The 21,922-nt window shown below is 39.6% G+C and overlaps 2 protein-coding genes across 7 annotated transcripts in view; one reads left to right on the forward strand and one right to left on the reverse strand.

Moving 5' to 3' along the window:
* Positions 1 to 1,338, forward strand: part of mthfr (methylenetetrahydrofolate reductase (NAD(P)H)) — a 56,665-nt gene extending 55,327 nt beyond the window's left edge. For all 6 annotated transcript variants that reach the window (XM_073470322.1, XM_073470321.1, XM_073470319.1 and 3 more), the window contains one exon: positions 412 to 1,338. In XM_073470322.1, coding sequence (XP_073326423.1) covers positions 412 to 633 — 222 coding nt within the window. In that variant the 3' untranslated portion in view covers positions 634 to 1,338. The remainder of the gene's footprint in view (positions 1 to 411) is intronic.
* A 7,150-nt stretch (positions 1,339 to 8,488) lies between these two features.
* The window catches only part of LOC140999790 (solute carrier family 2, facilitated glucose transporter member 1-like), a 36,947-nt gene continuing 23,513 nt past the window's right edge, over positions 8,489 to 21,922 (reverse strand). Inside the window, exons 5-10 of the mRNA XM_073470325.1 lie at positions 11,525 to 11,687; positions 11,028 to 11,215; positions 9,326 to 9,430; positions 9,106 to 9,207; positions 8,815 to 9,018; positions 8,489 to 8,695 (exon numbers count right to left, since the gene is read on the reverse strand). Of these exons, the coding sequence (XP_073326426.1) occupies positions 8,489 to 8,695; positions 8,815 to 9,018; positions 9,106 to 9,207; positions 9,326 to 9,430; positions 11,028 to 11,215; positions 11,525 to 11,687 (969 nt within the window). The remainder of the gene's footprint in view (positions 8,696 to 8,814; positions 9,019 to 9,105; positions 9,208 to 9,325; positions 9,431 to 11,027; positions 11,216 to 11,524; positions 11,688 to 21,922) is intronic.

A 21,922-nucleotide genomic window follows, 5' to 3' on the forward strand; every position in this document is an offset into this window, starting at 1 on the left:
GTTAAGCAGCTCCTCTTCTGCAGTTGCAAGTATTACAGTCCATTCAGACGTGTCATCTAACACACCATGAGTGTTTTGTATTCTCTTTTGATGGTGGAGCTGGACAGGTACCAACTTTAGCATAACGCGACCAGAGTGGCTGGAACGATCCAGATACACCACATTAGTAGGTGTACTGACAGTGCATATCCACATCCATATCCATATCCAGTTGGCAGGGTCAGTCCAGAAGGATCAACCAGTTTGTCATTTTAATTTGTAGTTGCTGATATGAAATTTCCACTTTTGCGGTGCTTCATCTACATTTTCCATATTGTTTTGAATAAGATATTTATTAAAATGTATATAAAGTTTTTGTTTTCATTATTTTTTTTCCTCCCCTCACCAAACCTGCCCCCATGTTTTCCCCAGGACGAGGCCTTTGCCTTGTGGATTGAGCAGTGGGCCAAACTCTATGAAGACGAGTCTCCTTCACGGATGATCATCAAGTATATCCATGACAACTACTTCCTGGTCAATCTGGTGGACAATGACTTTCCTCTAGAGAACTGCCTGTGGCAGGTCATTGATGATATGTTTGAGCTGCTCGATGTACCTACAGAACCACTCGACATTGGTGCAGTCTCTGAATAAAATTAATTGTTTTTCGGGAGGGAAAGAACACTGAAGAACTCTGATATTTTATGCATTGTCTACAAAGCTGCTATTTACAATACAGAGCTGGAGTATTAACTTGACAGAAAGCCTTTTTATAAATGTTTTTTATCACTTGTACCAACACATGGTAAATACAGTGGTCTCATCTAACCAAAATCCAGAAGTTTGTACAAAACATTTCTGTATATTTTTGACTTCACTGATGAATAGTTTCATACTCTGCAGCACTCCCAGCTTTTAACTACACTTGTTCTCTTAAAGGTTGGGGTTCAGTTGCCTTGTTTTTAAGAGGGACTGATGTCGCTGAAAAACAACAAAGAGAAAAAGAACCCTGACAAAATGAATTGTGAACATGCTAATTACTTTTTGAATTGTTCAAATGAATTTTTTTATTTTCATAGAAGAAAATAATTCTCATACTATATCTGAATTAGATTTTTGAACTATTTTTATTATGTATACTTTTAGTAAGATAGAGATCTTGTGTGTTGTTGTTTTTATCAGTCAATGTCAATTATGCTATGACAGTTAGGCAGTCAGATGTGTGCGCTGCTAATGACTGCTTTGTACCACAGACAAAAGTTACACTAACTACTTGCTGCCTTACATGTTTTAAATGTACATCATATTTATGTTATGCCTGCTTTATAAAGCTCATTAAATAGTTTCCGTAACAATTAACCTGGTGAGTGTGTGTTACCAAGTCATGTAAAGGGGCATCTGGCACCTTATCTATTACTAATGATTGTGGTGCACTGCTTATTGGGACTTAATAAGGTATTCAGGGTGAATGCACCACAACTACAGAACTCCAGTACAAATGCCAGGCCATAAATTCTCTTCCACGCTGGAAGGGATTTCCACAAATAGTGTAAAATGTGAACCTTTTTAGATTGAGATACATTTGTTTTATTATATAAGCCTAATTTATTTCACTTTTCTTCAATTTGTTCAGGTACCTGAGCCTACATTAATGAGTAACTGCTGTATGTCATACAGTATGTATTTGTTTAGCCTGCTGTCAAGACAATAAAATTAATTTGACAGGTTTTTTTTCTGTAATCAGTAACCTGGTGAGTGTATTAGTGGAGCAAGCACCATCTGTAACTAATGAATATGTTATAGCTATAGTGACTTTATTAGGTATTCAGAGTGAAGCTCCACAACTAGCCTAGAGAACTTCTAGTACAAAGACCAGGCCATAGATTCATTCCACACTGGAAGGGATTTTCCACAAATAGTGTACCTACCATGACAATGTAGGATGATCAACCATGTCCTCATTTTGATATGAAATGATACAAAAATGTTTTATATTTTATCAACTAATCTAACCGCATAATCCATTCTGCAGGCTTGGGGAGTAATGGAATACATGTGATGGGATCATGTAATCAGAATACAGAAAAGATAACTGTATTCTGCTAAAGTTACTGAAAAAAGATGTAATAGAGATACATTCAGTAAAAAAGGGGATTACTTACAGCATTACAATTTTAATATTAAGAATGACATACTAGTCTGTATCCATGCACATGCACACACATGACAACACACATCTCACACATCACTCTGGTCTTGAGTGAAACCAAATACACATACATATGTGTACATATACTTACGGAGCCCCTAAAGGGACATCGTGTTCACAAGAAACGTAAATGTTTTTTTTCTTCACGTGCCCAAATTGTGCATGACAATCAGTGGTATCCCTCAGCCTGGGATATCATTTGAAAATGGAAGTTTGATAGGTGAACACTATTTATTCATTGAAGTGTAGTTACGGTTAACTCGGCCTGCATCATGATTAGGACTCACAATGAGGATATGGAGCGTAACAATTCTGTGAGAGCTGTCACTGACTTTATTCACAGGCTTTCATAAATCATACAATCCATATTCGCAGGTGGTGAGGATGATCCAGATGAGCTGACTGAAGAAGGCAGAGTGTGTTTGCTGAGACTGCGCTGTCTCCAGTGCGCTCTGTGCGCTGTCTCCAGCGCGCTCTCCTAACCCTACTCTTATTAGATGGTGAGTGGGCACTGTTGCAATGTGATGATTAGCTAGTCAGCTCAGGCATAAAAACACAGTCAAAAATTGAGCTGTGTTGTGTGGCATACACGGATAGGAGTTTGTGTGTCCATTCCTCCGACTTTGTGAAACCTCATTGTTGCAATTACACATACACAAAGTATTCTTACAGCTAAATAACTTTATTTTATATTCGCAAACTTTGATTTGTGGGATTTTCTTTAACAAATTCACACATTCAGATATGTGCATGCATTTTTTTGTTTTTTTCTCAAAAGTACTCAAAAGTGGATGTAGAACTGCAGGCTCTGTGAGCATCATTTCAAAGGCTCAAAATATTAATGGCCCTTATTTGCTTCCACACCCCTAAACAGTTACACAATTCCTGATAATATAAGCATGATAATAAAGCAGTTCCTTTCATATTCAGTCTGAATATACCTATATCTCATAATAAGTATGTCACAAATTGGAATTACTCAAAAATGTTGAGAATTGTGAGAAACCAAGTAGTAGTCCAAGTTTCCAACCAAAGGTAGCGTAATTTTAAAATTTCTGTTAGTTTCATGTATTAATGTGAGGAAGGTTACAGTCTCAAGTATTTGACTTGAGTGTTTCCATTCTGCCCCTCGGAGACACTCGCACCCTTCCCTTGAAGGGTCAAGTTAGGTTCAATTAATCACAATTGAATCCACGGATGCAAAACCCCAGAGACTGAATAACTTTCTTTTGAAAAGTATATGTTATAATTGAATGCCTTTGTATCTGTAAGTGAGACTAAAAACTTATATAATTTCGTTCTCTCCTATTTAATTAACACACATACACATACCCAGAGTGAACTTCTCCCCCCCCTTTTCCTCCTCTCACCCTCGCCTGGATCAGATAACACTTACACACACCGACAACAGTGATTTATGACTTAACTCCCTTTCACATTCCTGAGGTAGAGTCTTCTTCTCCTTCCAGATTTTAACAAAGTTAGAACAAGTAATAAGCCAGAACCTAATCTTCTGGAAATGAACATATTATTAATCAGGAAACAAAGTTCATAAAATTGATCTTAAATTCATTTCTCTGTGACAAAAAAAGACTGAGATAAGTTCAATGTGTGAAAATGTCTTGTATTCCATGGGGCCACAGCACTCTCAAGTTTGAAAAGACTTTCTCTAACTCATTTATGCATACTACCAGTCAATGTTTAAAAGTATATTCTCTGTTATAATAGCATGTAAGTGTGTATGTGTAAGTAATTATTTCTACTGTATGTTTAACCAAGTATTATTAATTTTGAATGTTAATGATTTAATGATTCATGTGATTTGTGTTTAAGACAGTCCACATTAAGCCATGGTGACATTCTGGGAAAGGTGAAACATAATTTGATGTTAGTTTAGCTTTAGCTTCTGAGTTTTCAGACTTTTCATCTACTCTATGATGAAAGCTGGCAGCCATGCCCCCAGGCACGCCCGTTATCAGAGTGGACAAAACAGAGGGACATCTCTCTCTGAACTCACTTCTTTTTACTCTTCACCACTCTCTTTAACTTTTTGAAACTCTTCACTTTAAGCTTTAAGCTCTTTACTTTATTGTTACGCCTTAAGCACCGGCTCTTTTATACTTCAAGTTTTACTCTCTGCAAGACCTCCCTCTTAAGAGAAGTTGCTCACGCGTTATTTTTGTAACTTTTGTTAAGTTTCTTCCAGAACAAAGTTCTGTTTTGATTTGTTTTATCAAGTTAAGTATCGTGACCTGACTTAGGAAAAGTGAACTTTAATTTGAAATCCTCTCGTTCTAAGTTGACTAGGGATAACTCGATCGACCAATGAAGCATCCTGCAGTGATTTTAGCGAAAAAGTTAAATTAGTTTATCAGTCAGAGCCTTAGAACCACCCCTCAAAGCAACTGAAGAAGACCACTGTCATCGTCATCATCTTCATCAAGACCATCATCATTAACGAAGACTTTACGGCGACTGGCTGTTTAAGAAACCGTGTGAGTGGTTTCCAACGAAAGAAAGACTCTTTTGAAACATAATTTGATGTTAGTTTAGCTTTAGCTTCTGAGTTTTCAGACTTGTCATCTACTCTATGACGAAAGCTGGCAGCGCTGCCCCCAGGCACGCCCGTTATCAGAGTGGACAAAACAGAGGGACATCTCTCTCTGAACTCACTTCTTTTTACTCTTCACCACTCTCTTTAACTTTTTGAAACTCTTCACTTTAAGCTTTAAGCTCTTTACTTTATTGTTACGCCTTAAGCACCGGCTCTTTTATACTTCAAGTTTTACTCTCTGCAAGACCTCCCTCTTAAGAGAAGTTGCTCACGCGTTATTTTTGTAACTTTTGTTAAGTTTCTTCCAGAACAAAGTTCTGTTTTGATTTGTTTTATCAAGTTAAGTATCGTGACGTGACTTAGGAAAAGTGAACTTTAATTTGAAATCCTCTCGTTCTAAGTTGACTAGGGATAACTCGATCGACCAATGAAGCATCCTGCAGTGATTTTAGCGAAAAAGTTAAATTAGTTTATCAGTCAGAGCCTTAGAACCACCCCTCGAAGCAACTGAAGAAGACCACTGTCATCGTCATCATCTTCATCAAGACCATCATCATTAACGAAGACTTTACGGCGACTGGCTGTTTAAGAAACCGTGTGAGTGGTTTCCAACGAAAGAAAGACTCTTTTGCCAGGCCGAACTGGCTCTGCTTTTACCCCCAACGAGCCCAAGCGGTGCCACTCGCTGGGTATTGGATCGAGACTGCCACCCTGCAGTTAAAGGATAGCCAAGGCCGCTGGGGACGACCAACCACAGCTTGCTGACTCTCCAAACGACGCTCAGACAAGTATCCATTCCTTCATCCTACTGGATTCCTGCTTATAGAATATGATTTGGTGTCCCTTTGGCTCTGAATTAGATTCTTTGAGCTTAGGAGAAATTTGGTTAGGGCTCCGTTAGCATTAAATTATTCTCTTAATATTTAAATGCTTCCACCCCACCCGCATTTTCACCATCCGCACATATTTCATTCACAAACTCGCTACATAGTAGTCATAATAGTCATTACAGACTCAGCATCTTTCTGTTACGGATTAGTCAAAGAGATAAAAGAACGGAGGTGGTGTTCCTATGAGTGCTTTATTAATCTCAAGTGATTAATAAATTAAATGTATTAGTAGTGTATCTCCTACAACACTTATAGTTGACTTAATAATTATGACGAAGTCTCAAACATGAATATACATTTATATGTCAGATATGCAGATTCTTTGGATCGATCAAAATGTACTGTTAATCAGTTGATGGCCCGATTTTGAAGTTTTGAATTGGTTGAGGGAAGCTGCCATGCTGCTACTTCCTCACAACATCTTAAAACTCTTGTAAGAATTCAAAGTTTAGCGCGAGATTCTCGTGAGATGCGACACAGAAACGTTAGCTTTGCAAAGGAAACAAAAGCAACATGTCTGACAAAGCAGACAAGATTTACAATACACCATCAAATCGAAAATCAAAAGTCTAGAAGAGATTTGAATTTTATAAAAAGGACAGAAAGTTGGACAAAAAGCAGGCCGGTTGTAAGCTCTGTGGAACAACATCAAAGTACAGTGGTAGCAAATTAGCATTCACCTGGTGAGACGGCCTGGTGAAACCTGTGCAGACAACGAGGATGCTAGTAAAGCTAGCACTAGCAAGAACACGCAAGACAAAGACACAGAGATGAAACCCTTTTTCCAGCCACAACTTAGCCACAACTTGACGAGGTCTAAGGTAATCACAACATCTATAGCCTGTTTTATTGCTAAGGACTTATGACCTGTCTGCTTTTGAACATGTTGCTATCAATAGCTGTGTGATGCACACCCCTATAACAGAGATTTTCCATCAACTGTCAAACACCATAATGTTTATCTTCATCAAATATTGACTGGTGCTCTGTGTAATAACAATACTGTGAATACATTTTTCACAGCGTCCTTATGAGCAGCAGAGAAAGTCAAGTAAGGGATAATGTATAGTTCGGAGGCTGTTATGGAGAAATAAACCCCAACAGGTTGTATGGAACATGATATCATACAACCTGAAGGGGTTTATTTCTATACATTATACATTATAACTATACATTATCCCGCTGATTACACGGCTTACGAGTGAAATAAATAATAAATAATCACCCACAATGATTCAGCAGCGACAAGGATTGGTCGGTAAAGTTTTCACTTTCACTTTCACTTTCAAGGCCGGCCTGAGAGAGGAGCTGGACAGCGGTGCTTCTTATGCTGTGGTTGGAATCAAATCGGAATCGAATCAGAATCGAATCGTATCACATTGATCCATAATTTAAAAAATAGTCCCTGAATCGTATTGTAGCCCATCTATCTATCTAGATTTGCATCGAATCTTCTTAAAAGGGAGCGATGCACACCCCTATAACAGAGATTTTCCATCAACTGTCAAACACCATAATGTTTATCCATACGACCTGTCGGGGTTTATTTCTCCATAACAACCTCCAAACTATACATTATCCCTTACTTAAAGCAGTACATCTAACACTCCAAACAGGATCAAAAGTAGAAAATGGAAAAATAGAACATCAGAGTTTAAAATTTTGAACTGAAGGTTAAATTATCTATTTTTAATCAGAATATTACTACATAATATAACTCTGGATATTTACAGTCTAAACCCAGCCTTCTTTTTCTGCTGCAGCACATCCCAGTCAGTCACACACTCAATTTACTCACTTCGTGGATTCTAAAAGCCTAATTGACTGGTCAGTGCTGAGAACAGACTTCCTGGGCTACAGACTGAGTAACTGAAGGTGCAGTCTGTGTGAATACTAAACCTCTTCTCCAGCGCATTATTATGGATCCCACTGGTTTTCTTGCAAGACCTGCCCTACTCTACCTCTGATTAGTTGCCTTCATTGGTTGTGTTCCCTACTAGACTCTATTGACTTGTAGTGAGGTTCATTTTCTGGTTATGATATGGTGGTTTATGAGCTGTAGTTTCCCTGGAAAACACATCGACCTACTTGGGATAACTCATCTTCCAGAGCAGCTCTTTGCTGGTGGGGGTGTACAAACTAGGCTGAGGAGATAGGCCAGGTGTCCACTGGGCGGGCTGCCACTATATCGCCCCACTGCTGGTTTGCCAACTTGCCCAGACACACTGCAGCTGCAGCAGCAAAAGAGGTAGGTGTGTTTACCGGGGACAACACTCGACTGTATCAGCTACACCATTGGCTGTTTGTTTTACGAACAAACCACAAGAAGAAGGCACCTATCAGTTAAAGCCCACCGACTTTCTCACCCTAACCCTCTCCAAACGAAATAGTTGTCGGATGTATTGAGTACCAGTCATCATATTGTCATATGAAAATGATAGACGCAATCCAATCAGAGATTGAGTAAGAAAACAAGTAGGATCCATAATAAGGCCTACCCTATCATCAGCTTATGGTTTAATAAAAACTTGTCACTAATGTACCCAAAGTGTAACGGGTAACTTTGCTGCAAGTAAGTGTCTTGTGGATTGTCTGACATTGTTGTGTTGGTGTTGTTCTTACAACACACAAAATTATTTTGATAGGTTCAGGAAAAGATCCTTTTTCAACGTTAATCAAGGCTAACTTTTCCCATGTGTGTATTTTTCTGGTTTCTTTCCTGAGTCACAAAGCTATAACATCAGAAAAATGTCATTAGTCAGTTGCAATCATGGCCCTGAGCAACATTATTTATGATAACACAGGATCATTTCCAACACGATGATATCAGACTATGAATATGTATGTATGGCAGCTTTAAAGGTCAGGATCATCCCCCCTGAGGGTGTTGAACTCTTCGGGTGCAGAGTACTTGTCAGCACCCTGACCAGCTGACTGTCGGAAGCCTGCTGCAATCTCATCAAAGGTTCGCCCCCTGGTCTCTGGCACCTTGAAGTAGGTGAAGACGAAAAAGCCAAGCAACATGACTGCGAAGATGATGAAGACGTATGGGCCACAGAGTTGCTGCAGGGAAATCAAAGGCAAACATGTCTTATTTTCAGTGATTGACACAAGCTATAGAATGTAAGGCTAATGGCATTTCTGGTCTGAAGATAAACGAAACAGAGATTCACAGTACCTACCTCGATATACGGGAAGCACATCCCCACTAAGAAGTTGGCTGACCAATTGGAGAAACCAGCAACTGCAATGGCAGCAGGCCGGGGCCCCTGGCTAAAGAGCTCAGCCACAATGAACCAGGGGATGGGGCCAGGGCCAATTTCAAAAAAGGCTACAAAACTGAAGATGGCCACAATGCTGATATAGGACATCCATCTGAGCTGGTCCTGAGGAGCACAGCAAACCACAGAGGCTTTCAGTCACATAATTTGAAAAGCATAATGGATTAAGTAAAGGTAATCTCAAACACTGACCAACAATGCCATAGCAACAGTTAGAAAAACTGCTGAAACTGCCATTCCCATCAAACCAATAAGGTGAAGTGGTCTCCTGCCCATATGCTCCACCACAAACAACTGCACAGAAGGACAGAAAGTATCTTAGTACAATATGAAGGTATTCCGTTTGCAAACATCCTGGAGTTCAACATCTCAGCCTTTAGTGTTTTTCTCAAATGGTTCTTCTGTGACTTACAGAGACCACAGTGAAGGCGGTGTTGACCACTCCGGCACCAATGGTTGCATAGACAGGCTGGGACACTCCTGCTCGCTCAAAGATCCCAGTCGAGTAGTAAAACACCTTAAGATGATTACATGACACAGAGAACAGTTACTTATGATAGAGTTTATGTTTGTGTATGCATCAGCTGCTCAGTAGACGTAAGAGTAGAGACCTGAGCTGATAATTGGACTTATTAAAACTACTATGGTACTGGTACTCAGGCCTGCCACTTGGAATTATGGACAGGGGGACAACATTTTTCAAACTGGGCCCCTCATCCACATGTGCCACAGCTCTTGATCATTAGCCCTAGTGGCCTAATACAGTCTCAGAATTCATTTTACTGTTGCATCAGGGTTGATGATGTTGGAGCATCAGGGGAAACCCGTGTCCATGGATACTGTCTCTCTCAGTTTGTTTAGGGCCATTATGAATTGCCAGGATAAGCTGCTTTGGAGATGGCTGAAAAGATAACAACTCATATATTTAGCATGTAAAAACATTTAAATTTTATCGTCAGTGATAAAAGGTTTGAATATGTAGGGCTTATCTGTACCCTTTAACCCCCCCTGACAACGGCACTGCTGGTACTCTATAGACCTCCAGCCCCCTACTTCCAATTCTTAGAAGAGTTTTAGTGATTTTATCAATCTTGTCACTTTTTCTAATTGATTGTTCTCAGTCCTGAATGTTGCTCATGTCTCATCTGCAGTGTCTGCAGAACCTATTAAAAAGTTCACTGACAACTTAAACTAAGTGTTTATTTCTGTCCTTGATTCTGTTACGCCATGTCTCTATCAAATTAATAAGAGCAAACAATCTACATACTAACTTAGTGGTGAAACACGAGGTCTTAAGTAGGCCCACAGGCAAATGGAATGTTCAATGGCTCAAATCAAAACTGGAAATTTCTGCTCAGTTGTCCTTCTGGAGCCACATTATTCACATACATTTTATGATCTACTTGTATCAGATATTTTTGTCATTGAAAACTATATACACTGTGATTTTGTTGGTCTGTTGAGTCCACTCTACTACAAGTGTTTTTCCTTACTCAAATCGAGGGTCTAAGGACAGAGGGTGTTGTCCACTGTACAGATTTTAGAGCCCAGTGAGGCAGTGTGATTTGTGATTCTGGACTATATAAATAAATAAATTGACTTGACTTCTATAAGTCCACTGAGAAGTAATGTTTGAAATGCTTGTTGTTTTAAGTCTTAACTGACTTGATACTTGAGTATCTTAATACTACCACGTCAGACAGTCCCTTCACTCTTTGTTTTTCAGCTTCTCTGAGACTGGGTCCTAGAGGCAGCAGGCTTAGCAAAGTAGCCAATACATCCCTCTGCCTATCATTGCCCTCCAGCTCTTTCTTGAGATACAGAGGCATTCCCAGGTGGACATGTCTAGAACACCTCCACATGTATCCTGTCTATTGCCATCTTCTTAATCATCATGTTGCGGCAGAGAATAACCCAATGCAGATGAATGTTCATGGATTTTGCATGCATATACTGCCTGTACCTGGTCTAAACCTCCCTCCAGAGTAGAAGAGGAGAAATCAGCTATATCAGTTATATTTAGGCATACACTTATTAGATTGTACTGTGTGGCAGGCCTCATCCATCTGACACTGAATAGTACACAATGTTTCCTCTTTGGTCCTTCGACTTACAGCATTGATTCCAGATAGCTGCTGTGAGAGGTGCAGCATGATAGCAACAAAGATAGGCTGGCGGTAGATGCGGGAGCGGAACAGCTCAGGAATGGTAACCTTCTTCTCTCTCATCATCTGCTGGCTCTCCTCCTTCATCTCTTGAATGTCCTCACTCACATCATCAGTGCCCCGCAGCTTCAGCAAGACTGGAGGACAGTGGTTCAAGTTATATATATGGCAGCCTGGAATGGGATTTATGAAGCTGCCATATACTGTACTGCAGGTGCCAGGTGTGCTTGGCATGATATGTGTGGTAAAAAGATGAGGTACTAACCAACCTTTCTGGCAGCCATTAGTGCCTGTTAATTTCACTGCAGTAATTTGTAGAGAAACGTGTATGAGTGTATTTGAGCACAGTGAAGATATTGAATGTTTTTACTCTTGTTAATAATTTAATTTTTTGTCAAATGTGTCTATCTGCGAAAAATATGTGTATTCAAATGTGTGTATCTCACTGCTATGGGCTTTGCTCTCCTCGTTGCAGTTGATGAGGAGGTAGCGGGGGCTCTCGGGGCAGAGTGGCAGCAGGGCACACTGCAGCACAGCTGGCAGCAGAGTAAAGCCCAACAGGAGGGGCCACAGGGAGGCATTTCCCATGATGGATTCAATACCAAAGATCTACAAAACACACGTAACACACTGCTTACACATGTTAGATACAACACTGTATTGTTCAATGAACATCATATGTGTTACAAAGTCCTAACCCAATGATCAGTGTCTTATTTAACATTTGTGTAATACTGTAATTTATAACACTGTTCATTTAGTTTCTGCCATTATGAGTTTCATAAGGAGCTGCAGCCCACAAATTAGCAAATTAAAATGTAAAGTTCCTAAGGATACTCCATTCATTTTTCATGATAATTATTTTAGATTATTTCTTAAATATTTTGCTCTTGTAATTCTAAGTTTAACAGTCTGTACACCCTGCTGCCATCTGGCAAGAGATACAGAAGTATCCGCTGCCAAACCACCGGACAACAGAGCAGCTTCATTCCCCAGGCTGAGAGACTCCTCAACTCGTTCCCAGCACTCAATCATCAATAATGGTGAAATGTCATTGTACCATCATGTATTGCATGTCAATTAAGTTAATCTTGAATTTTAATTGTAAATAATCAATGCACATTTGTACATTACAAAACCTGTTAAACAAAGCTGGCTGAAATGGAAATGTGTTTTTCTGTTGACCCGGGTTTTTGCAGAACATAAACAATGTCTAAAATCTTACAAAATGCACAGTTAAAGAATGAATTTGCAGGGTTGGTAGTGGGGTGGTCAAATCCTGCTTACAACCCGAAAAAGGCTTGCACTAGTCCTGCTATTTCCAAACTTTTACCATATAGTCATGTTACTTCAATAAAACTTTCAGCAAAATCTTCTGCAAATTCTTTCACAAAAACTTATACTATGGTTCAAAAACAGGCTAAAGACAACTATTGTTATAATTACAAAATGATGCAAACACAGCAAGCCATGGCTAACAGCAGCTTGTTTTGCAGCCAAGCATTGTTAACCCACGGAACCTCAAGGCACATTTAGTCATTTTTTAAACAAGGTTTAAAAAACAAAGCAATTATTGAATCTGAGTCCTGCTACATCTATTTTAGACAAACTTTGATGGTGAATTGAGGAGCCTCAGCCTGAGGATTGAAGCTGCTCTGTAGTCTGGTGGTCTGACAGCAGATACTTCTGTATCTTTTGTCAGATGACAGCAGGGTGAACAGACTGGCTGGGTGGGTGTTGTCTTTTAGTATCTTTGGGCAATGTGCAGACATCTCACTTCACTGATGTCGCTGATGCTCTGTAGATGGTACCAGTGATGTTCTGGTGGTTTTAATCACCCGCTGTAGAGCCTTCCTGTCCTGGGCCGTGATGAACCATGCCAGTTTGTGATGTTTCCAGTCAGGATGCTTTCTTTTTTTTTAACATTCTTTATTTAAAATTATGCATATAAAAACAAAGAAAACAATACATTTAGGACAAAATACAAAAAAACAAAGAACAATTAGTGTCTCGGCAAACATACAAACCCTAGTCAAGATCTACTACACAATTGGACATCCCACAAAACGAAACCCCGAATAGGGGGGAGAAAGTATATTCGACAGGCGACCACCACAAAACGACAAAAACGGACATAACTTCTCACAACAAGCTGTTACCAGTTCATCTGTCTGGCCATCCAAAGTGGGAGATGACGGGGGCCCCCAAAAGCAAAAACAAGTCCATTTTCACATGAAGTTTTGCAGTTATCTTCTCCATTACATAAACTTTCTTTAGTCCCTCTCGCCATTGTTGAAGGGTGGGAGGTAGAGGCTTGAGCCAGGACAGGGTTATCATTTTCCTCGTCACAAGTAGGAGAATCTGTAATAGCTGGACTTTCCTTTTCCCTTTATCTTCTCCTGGAGTCAAACCCAGTATATAATGTAATGGGTTCAGTGGTAATTTAATTTTCAAAATGTTTTGAATTTCTGCTTGGATCCCCTGCCAAAATGGAATCAGTATTGGGCAATCCCAGAAGACGTGAGTGTGGTCCCCAATCTGTTTACATCTCCTCCGGCATAAATTTGTATTATTTTTGTCATATTTTGATGTAACAGAAGGTGTCTTGAAGTATCTCATTTTTAATTTCCAATTGAATTCCTTCCACACTGGACTATGAGTGACTTTATGACCCTGTTCACACACCACCTCCCACTCCTCATCTTCAATAACAACATTCATTTCTAACTCCTACTTTTCCTTTATATCTAAAGAATTTTCTGAGAAATGTGTTTGTAAATGTTTATATATATTGGATACCATCTTCTTCTTACTATTCTCCTCTATACATTTTACCAGAAAATGTTCTAAAGGTGATGGTTGTTGTTTCAAAGCATTGCATTCGATGTGCGACAAAAGGTATACCCTCAATTGTAAGTACCTATAGAAATCCTTAGAACACAATCCATATTTATCTTGTAATTGCTTAAATGATTTAAGTGTTTTTCCATCAGACATCTGGTTTATGGTTATTAGTCCTTTCTTTGCCCAGACCTGGAACCCAGCATCCAACTTGTTTGGCAAAAAATCAACAATCTTAGCTATTTTTACTGCACGTGACATTGTTAGAGGAGCACCTATTTTTTTCCTCACCAGAGACCAAACCCTATGGGTACAAATAATCCATTCATTTTCAATTTTTAAGTCTCTCCATTTCTTTTGTTCCATAAATGGCATCGTCTCAAGAAGTACTTGCGGGCACGCATGGTTCTCCAATCCAATCCAGTTTGTTTCCTCGTCTTGTACAAGCCCTTTGACCATACTACAGAGTTGCACCGCCCAATAGTATAATTTCAGGCTAGGCAAACTAAGACCACCTTTTTCCTTTGGGCTTAATAGCAATTTCTGTCTAATTCTAGGCTCGCTTTTGCCAAATAAAAGCAGTAATCATTTTATCCAACATTTTGAAGTTGGAAGCTGGTATCCAAATAGGCAGTGATTGAAAGAGGTATGACAATCGAGGAAGTATATTCATCCTGACTGTTTCGATTCTACCTAGGAGGGACAGAGGGAGAATCTTCCATCGAGTCAAGTCTGATTGTATTTGTGTGATTAGTCTGCCATAATTTTCATTAAATACTGTAGTTGTGAAGTTTGTGTCGTAATCATTATGCCTAAATATCTGAATCCCCTATCAGACCAATTAAATGTAACTTCTTTATCTAACTCTGTTGGCCACTTGCCCACTAGCATCATGGCCTCTGATTTTGTTTTGTTAACTTTGTAATCTGATATTTCCCCAAATTTCCCTAAACAGGACAAAAGCACTGGAATTGAATTCAAGGGGTCAGTAATATACAGATGATGTTATCATCCGCGTATAGCGAGATTTTAAGGGTCACCCCACCTACTGATACTCCCTGAATTCAAGGGTCTACTCGTATAATTTCTGCCAAGGGTTCGATGCTAATAGCAAATAGTAAGGGCAAAAGGGGACATCCCTGTCTAGTCCCTCTTTTCAAACCAAAGTTCTTTGATGTATATCCATTCACCTGCACTTTTGACATGGGTCCTGAATATAACACACCGATCCAATTGATGAAATCTGGATGAAATCCCATTTTTTCCAATGTGTGTTCCAAATACTGCCAATCCACCCTATCAAATGCTTTCTCAGCATCTAAGCTGAGAAGCATTGAGGGTTCCGGTTTTTGTTTCGCCACTGAGATCTCGTTTAGAGTTCTCCTAATGTTGTTTATCCCATGACGACCCGGTATAAACCCAGTTTGATCTGGTTTAATTAATGTATGTATACACTTTTGAATTCTTTTTTGCCAATATTGTGGTTAAAATTTTTGCGTCACAGCAGAGCAAACTAATTGGTCTATAAGAGGAACAGTTTGTGGGATCTTTACCTTCCTTGGGGATTATGGAAATTATTTCTTTGGACCAAGATTTTGGGGGGTCGTTCTTTGTAAGGGCATAATTAAATACTCTAAATACCTTATCTCCAAAATGCTCATAAAATTCACCTGGGTATCCATCTACTCCCGGCGCCTTGTTGTTCTTTAGATTTTTTATGGTTTCCTCAATTTCCTTTTTTGTGATTGGATCCCTCATTGCTTTGGAATCATTTTCAGTTAATTTGGGTAACTTAATTTTTCCTAATATGGTATTAATCCTCTCTGTTTTGTTGCCTGTCTCCTCTGAGTCATAAAGTGTCTTTAGGGTGGGACAGTGTTTTTTTAGTGGCAGAATTCACTATCTTTGCCACCGTGCGATCTGCTTGTGCCTTGCGCAGTTGAAATGCTAATAGCCTGCTGGCCCTATTTCCTGATTCATAATATTTTTGGTTGGCAAAACGCATGCACAATGCACCCTCAGCCTTATGCGTCAATAAATCATTTAATGTTTGTCTATGCTGGGTAAGAGATTTCAAAATATTCTCGTCGTTTGTCTTTTTATGCTCCTTGTCTAACTCCTGTATGCGTTTTTCTAATTCTCCTTGTTCTTTATCACGATCTTTTTTAATTTTGGATGACAGAGCAATTAACTTCCCCCTCAGCACAACTTTTCCCGCTTCCCATAAGGTCGATACTGAAACTTCCCCATTATCATTATGTTCCATATATTCATTCCAATCTTTTTTTATACTTTGAACTATCTCTGGGTGATTCAGAAGCGAAACATTCATTTTCCACTGTTTAGGTTGTTTTTCGTTCACTAAATTTATTGACATAACCACTGGACCATGGTCTGATATTGTTATGGGTTCAATGTAGCAGTCTATAACCTTATAGGCGTCTCTTTTTAACACACAAAAAAAAATCTATTCTGGAGTAGCCTTTATGGACCTTCGAAAAAAAAGTGTAATCACGCTCTTTGGGGTGTTTTTGACGCCATATCTACCAGCCCCATTTCCTCAATCATATTGCACAATACTTTGGTTTTCTGTAGTTTAAGTCCCTGTTCAAATGGATGTCTGTGATAAATCCTTTGGCATGAGTGGTTAAAAGAGCTGTAATTTCTTTAAAGAAGCTGAGGTCGTCTTCATTTGGTGTGTAAATGTTTAGAAAGGATATCCAAACACCTCTGATTGTATCCGCAACCAAAATGTAGCGCCCCTTTTTGTCTTCGTACGTGTTCTCTAAAACTGAGTGATCTATGACACAGAATTGCCACTCCTCTTTTTTTTTTACCCTTTTCACATGAGGCACTGAAAACCTGCCCCACCCACTCCCTTCTAAGCTTTTTGTGTTCTATATCATTAATGTGGGTCTCCTGAAGTAATGCAATTGAACAGTTCAATCTTTTCAGCTGGTTCATAATTTTCTTTCTCTTTATGGGATGATTAACTCCATTTATATTATAACTAACTACCGTTATTGTCCATATTTTGTAACTTAAAATATTTTTATATAAACATGTTTTAATACTGTGATAGTATTTTTTTCTTTAAAATGTACCTTAATAACTGTGATCAAAACAAAATCATAAGCAGTAGTTACCTTGATGATATTATTTGCCGAGAGACACAGAACATTGATAACTAAGAGATAAAATGAATTTTTTGAACATGAAAAACAACTGTGAAACAACTGTGAACTTCCAATACTCCAGTGGTTTGCCCCTGAAGTGAAATGAACAGAGTCTTAACCTTACAAACATACTCCCGGGATCTCCACTCCCGATCTTCACTGGGCAGAGAAAAAAGTCCCTCTGGGAAGAGTGCACAAAGTGCAATAGCGACAGTCCACCAAGGTTGTCCCCGGAATATCCTCACGTCGCCTTGATGGCCGAGTTCGCATCGTACTCGGTGATAGTCTTTCCTCCCCCACCCCCCACCGACCCTTATATTCACCTTATTTTCTCATAATGATACTATAGCCTGAATCAATTATTTCCCATCAGTAATTTACGATAAACGATTATCCTGTTTCGTCTCGTTTCATATCCCCGTTTTTACTCCTTCCTGGTCTGGTCTTGTAGTGCCAGACCTAGTTCCCAGCAGGACCAGTCTCATAGTGTCTCTTTCTTTTTTTTTCTTTCTTTTTTTTCCTTCATCACAAGTCCCATCCCATAATGTCTATATTTTTATTCTTCATCACAAGTCCAGTCTCATAATGTCTCTTTCTTTCTATTGTTATTATTTATTATTATTATTATTATTATTATTGTTCATCACCAGTCCAGTCTCTAAGTGTCTTTTGTCATTATTCGTCACAGGTCTAGTCTTATAGTGGTTTCATCTTTACTCATGCCCAGCGACTCTGGCCTCTCTGTTGTCACCCTGAATGATGGCTCTGATCTCTGCTGGATTCAGCTGTTGGTTCTTCCTCCAGTCCTGTTGTACTGTCCATCCCTCTCGTGTCAGCTCCCTTTCCAATATTTCTCGGTCCTCCATTGCTGTATCTATGCCAAGTTCTTTCAATGTTGAGTGTGCCTCCAAAAGTGAGGGGAACAGTTTTATGCCAGGAAGAGTCTTAGCTGTGCTGGGTATGGTGACTGAGCCCTGATGTTCTTTTCTTTTAACTTTTTTATTACCTCTCAGACTTTTTTCCTTTTCCTCTTCAGGTCAGGTGAGTAGTCATAGTCAAAATAGATTGTATGCTCCCAGAACTGAATATTTCTTTGCTTCCAGGCCTGCAGCAGCACCTTTTGTTTCACATTAAAGTCCAGAAACCGAGCTATAATGGATCTCGGTGGTGCAGCTGCGGCTTTGGCTTTGGACCGAGTGCTCTGTGCACTCTCTCTAGTTTAATGTCGACTTCTTGAAACTCTAACAAAGTGCTCAGAAAGTCTGTTAGGAAAGATATCATGTCATCCTTCTCCGCGCCTTCTGGAATTCCGTACAGCCTAATGTTGTTGCGGCGGAGTCTGTTTTCCGTGTCATCGCACTTGGCAGTGAGATTAGCCTCTCTCTGCAACAGGTAGCCCAGCGCCCACTCCTGCCGTACGCCTCTGTCTTCTGTTGCACTTACTCTGTTCTCTGCGTTGGTCAGTCTTCTGTCTAGCCTCTCAGTTCGTTGTTTTAGTTCCTCCATGGATGACTCCACTCGTTGGAGAGAGGTTTTCAAATCCCAAAAAGAGTCACTGTTCTCCTGTTGAAGTTTCCTCAGCTCTGCTAGCATCGCTGATTCCCCGCCAGCATTGCTGACGGATTTCAACGGTGTAGCTTTGGCTAACGTTAGCTGCTTGGAACCTGTTATAACGTTGTCATTTTTACCGACTTTCATGTCTTTCTTGCCTGTTTTCTGACTGGAACTCATTCCTTTAGAGGCCTTTTCCTGCAGTCTGGTACTCATTTGTCGTTTTTCTTTACTGCTAATTATTAATGGGTCTAGTGGAGCTGCGAGTCTACGCGTCTGTCTACTCCATCGCGTCACCTGGAAGTTGTCAGGATGCTTTCTATTGCTCCTCTGTAAAAGTTGACCAGACTCTTGCTCCAGAATTTAGCCTTACTAAACTTCCATAGGAAGTAGAGGCTTTTCTGTGCTTTTTTAACCAGGGTGGTGATGTGTGATGGCCAAGCTAGGTTCTCAGTGATGATCATTTCAAGGAACCTAAAACTGTTCACCTGCTCCACCTCAGCTCCACTGATGTAGACAGGGGTGTGTGTCTTTGCCTCCTTCTTTCTAAAATAAACAAGCAGCAGATTGTTCTCTGTGCACAACTCTGCAAGATTGTTGATTTCCTCCTCCTCCTCCTACCACCTACTTCACAATAGAGTTCTCCTCATGTCTGGGAGTGCAGTCATGGCTGAGAACACAGCCCTGGGGGGCTCCAGTGTTGAGCACCAACGTATATGTGATGTGACTGCCAACTAATGAAGGCTCAACTGCACTATGTCATCGGACTGCCAGATTGTCAGTAACTGGCTACATTAGCCACACACAATCGCTTTATTTGATAGTTGCTTTTTTTTTGCTCCTTTTAATATTCATTGTTCCTGTTAATATCTTTATGCAGTACATATAGATATAGCACATTGCTTTGTTTCTATTAATATTTATCTCAGTTTGCATTTAATTTATATTTTTAACAGTATCAGTTTATTCTTGCACTATTTTTTTTTACTTGAATCACTTTAATTGGCAATACATGCACTGTTGAACCCCTGTACAGTTAAACTACCTCGGTTTGCACATTCTGTAGCATGACAGTAGTAGTTCTGGTGGCTAGACATCACTCTGTGTGTTTCTTATCGTTATATTCTGTACATACTCTTATTGTACATTTTCGTAATTTTTGTAATTCTTGTTTACATTTTTTCTATACTCTTTTATGATATGTTTGCATTTGTGTTTTGTATGTATCGTATAAGCTACTGGATGTCTAAATTTCCCGTGGGAAACTTTATGAAGTACCAATCCATCCATCCACAGTCATGGTGAAAAGTTTCCAACCACTTGTAAAGAACATGTATACCATGGCGGTCTTCAGTTTCAATGATTTCTGCAGCTCTCATTTTTCTGTGATACTGTGTACTTTGTCACAAAAACATTCAATTATTATTTTATTAAAGGTCTTCTGAAAATGTGACCAAATCTGTTCAAAAATATACATAGAGTAACTTGAACACTCAATTTTTGTGATTATAGAAAGTTGTGTGAATTAAATTGTCTTTGTAGCATGGCCTCTTCTTCTGAGTGATTTTGATTGATAACAGCTGGTGACTTTTCTGGGCCCATTTTAATAGGGCTTGTTTGATACAGGGAATGTCTAAGGAGCTAAGCATTGACCTGAAAGAGCACATTATTAATTTGAACAAGTCAGTAAAGTCACTTGGAGCCATTTCAAAGCAGTTACAGGTCCCAAGATCAACTGTACAAACAACTGTTTGTAAGTATAAAGCTCATGGCACAGTTGTGTCACTGCCACGCTCAGGAAGAAAACACAAACTATCACCTGCTGCTGAGAGAAAACTGATCAGGATGGTCAAGAGTCAACCAAAAACCACCAAAAAGCAAGTCTGCAATGAATTAGAAGCTGCTGGAAGACCAGTGTCAGTGTCCACAGTCAAGTGTGTTTTACATCAACATGGGCTGAGAGGCTGCTGTGAAAGAAAGAAGCCCTTGATCCAGACGCACCTTAAAGCTGGACTGAAGTTTGCTGCTGATCACATGGACAAAGAAAAAAACCTTCTGGAGAAAAACTCTGTGGTCACATGCAACAAAAACTGAGTTGTTTGACCACAATGAGCAGCAATATGTCTGGAGGAGAGGAAGTGAGGCCTTTAACCCCAAGAACACCATACCTACTGTCAAGCATGGTGCTGGTAGTATTATGCTGTATTAAGTATTAAGACATCTGTTTTTAAACCTAACAAAATATGACCTTTTATTGCAGAGTTTCCAGAGGACCAGAGTAGAGAGCTTATGAGACCCTTGGGGAGGCAGATGTCTGAGAACTGCCACCATAATCCCTGTACCCAAAACCTCAGCCATCACAAGCCTGAATGATTACCCTCACGTCTGTGATTATGAAAATGCTTGGAGAGACTACTGCCCCACATTAAGGAATGCATCCCTCCTGACCTCGACCAACACCAATTTGCATACATGACCAATAGATCCACTACACAGAAAACTGACAGACAAACTACAAACACTAGGTCTGGGAGACCTTCTCTGCAGGTGGATTAAGGACTTCCTCACCAACAGAACCCAGTGCGTCAGGATCAGCCACCACACCTCCTCCAGCATCACTCAGCATACACCAGCCTCCCCCAGGGCTGCGTCCTTAGTCCAGCAGGACACCTTGCACCCCGGACACTCCCTGTTCCCCATCCTCCCCTCAGGCAATAACTATGTGCAATAACTGCTGTGGTTTTATCTGTTTTTAGTCATTTATTACTGAGTAATCTATCTATCTATCTATCTATCTATCTATCTATCTATCTATCTATCTATCTATCTATCTATCTATCTATCTATCTATGTGGAAGGAGTGTCGCTCACCTCAGGAGGAGTGAAGGAGTTTCAACACTGATTCAGTTTTGTATTTAAACACTGTCTTTTAATTAGAAGAGATGGTTAATCTTTGTACAGTACCCACATGAAACATGTAGTAGCTCATACTGGTCCCAGAAAATGAAGTCATTATGAATCACTGTGGTATTGTATTTGTTGTTTGTATTAATCAATAAAAGGTATACACATGGTCTAATTATGTCAGTAAAAAATGCAACAATTCATGAAATAAAGTAATTTTTACTGGTGTATTTGTATCCTCTCTTGCCATAGTCATAAGCCTATTAAAATGCAAAATGTCTTAAAGAAGTGGAGGGAGTGATAAAATACCCACTAAAGGAAATTGTGTGTTGTAGGATGTGTAGATTGAGAAAATGTCAGAACAGTGCAGTT

This window comes from Pagrus major, chromosome 7, assembly GCF_040436345.1.
Source record: "Pagrus major chromosome 7, Pma_NU_1.0".
Lineage (NCBI taxonomy): Eukaryota > Metazoa > Chordata > Actinopteri > Spariformes > Sparidae > Pagrus > Pagrus major.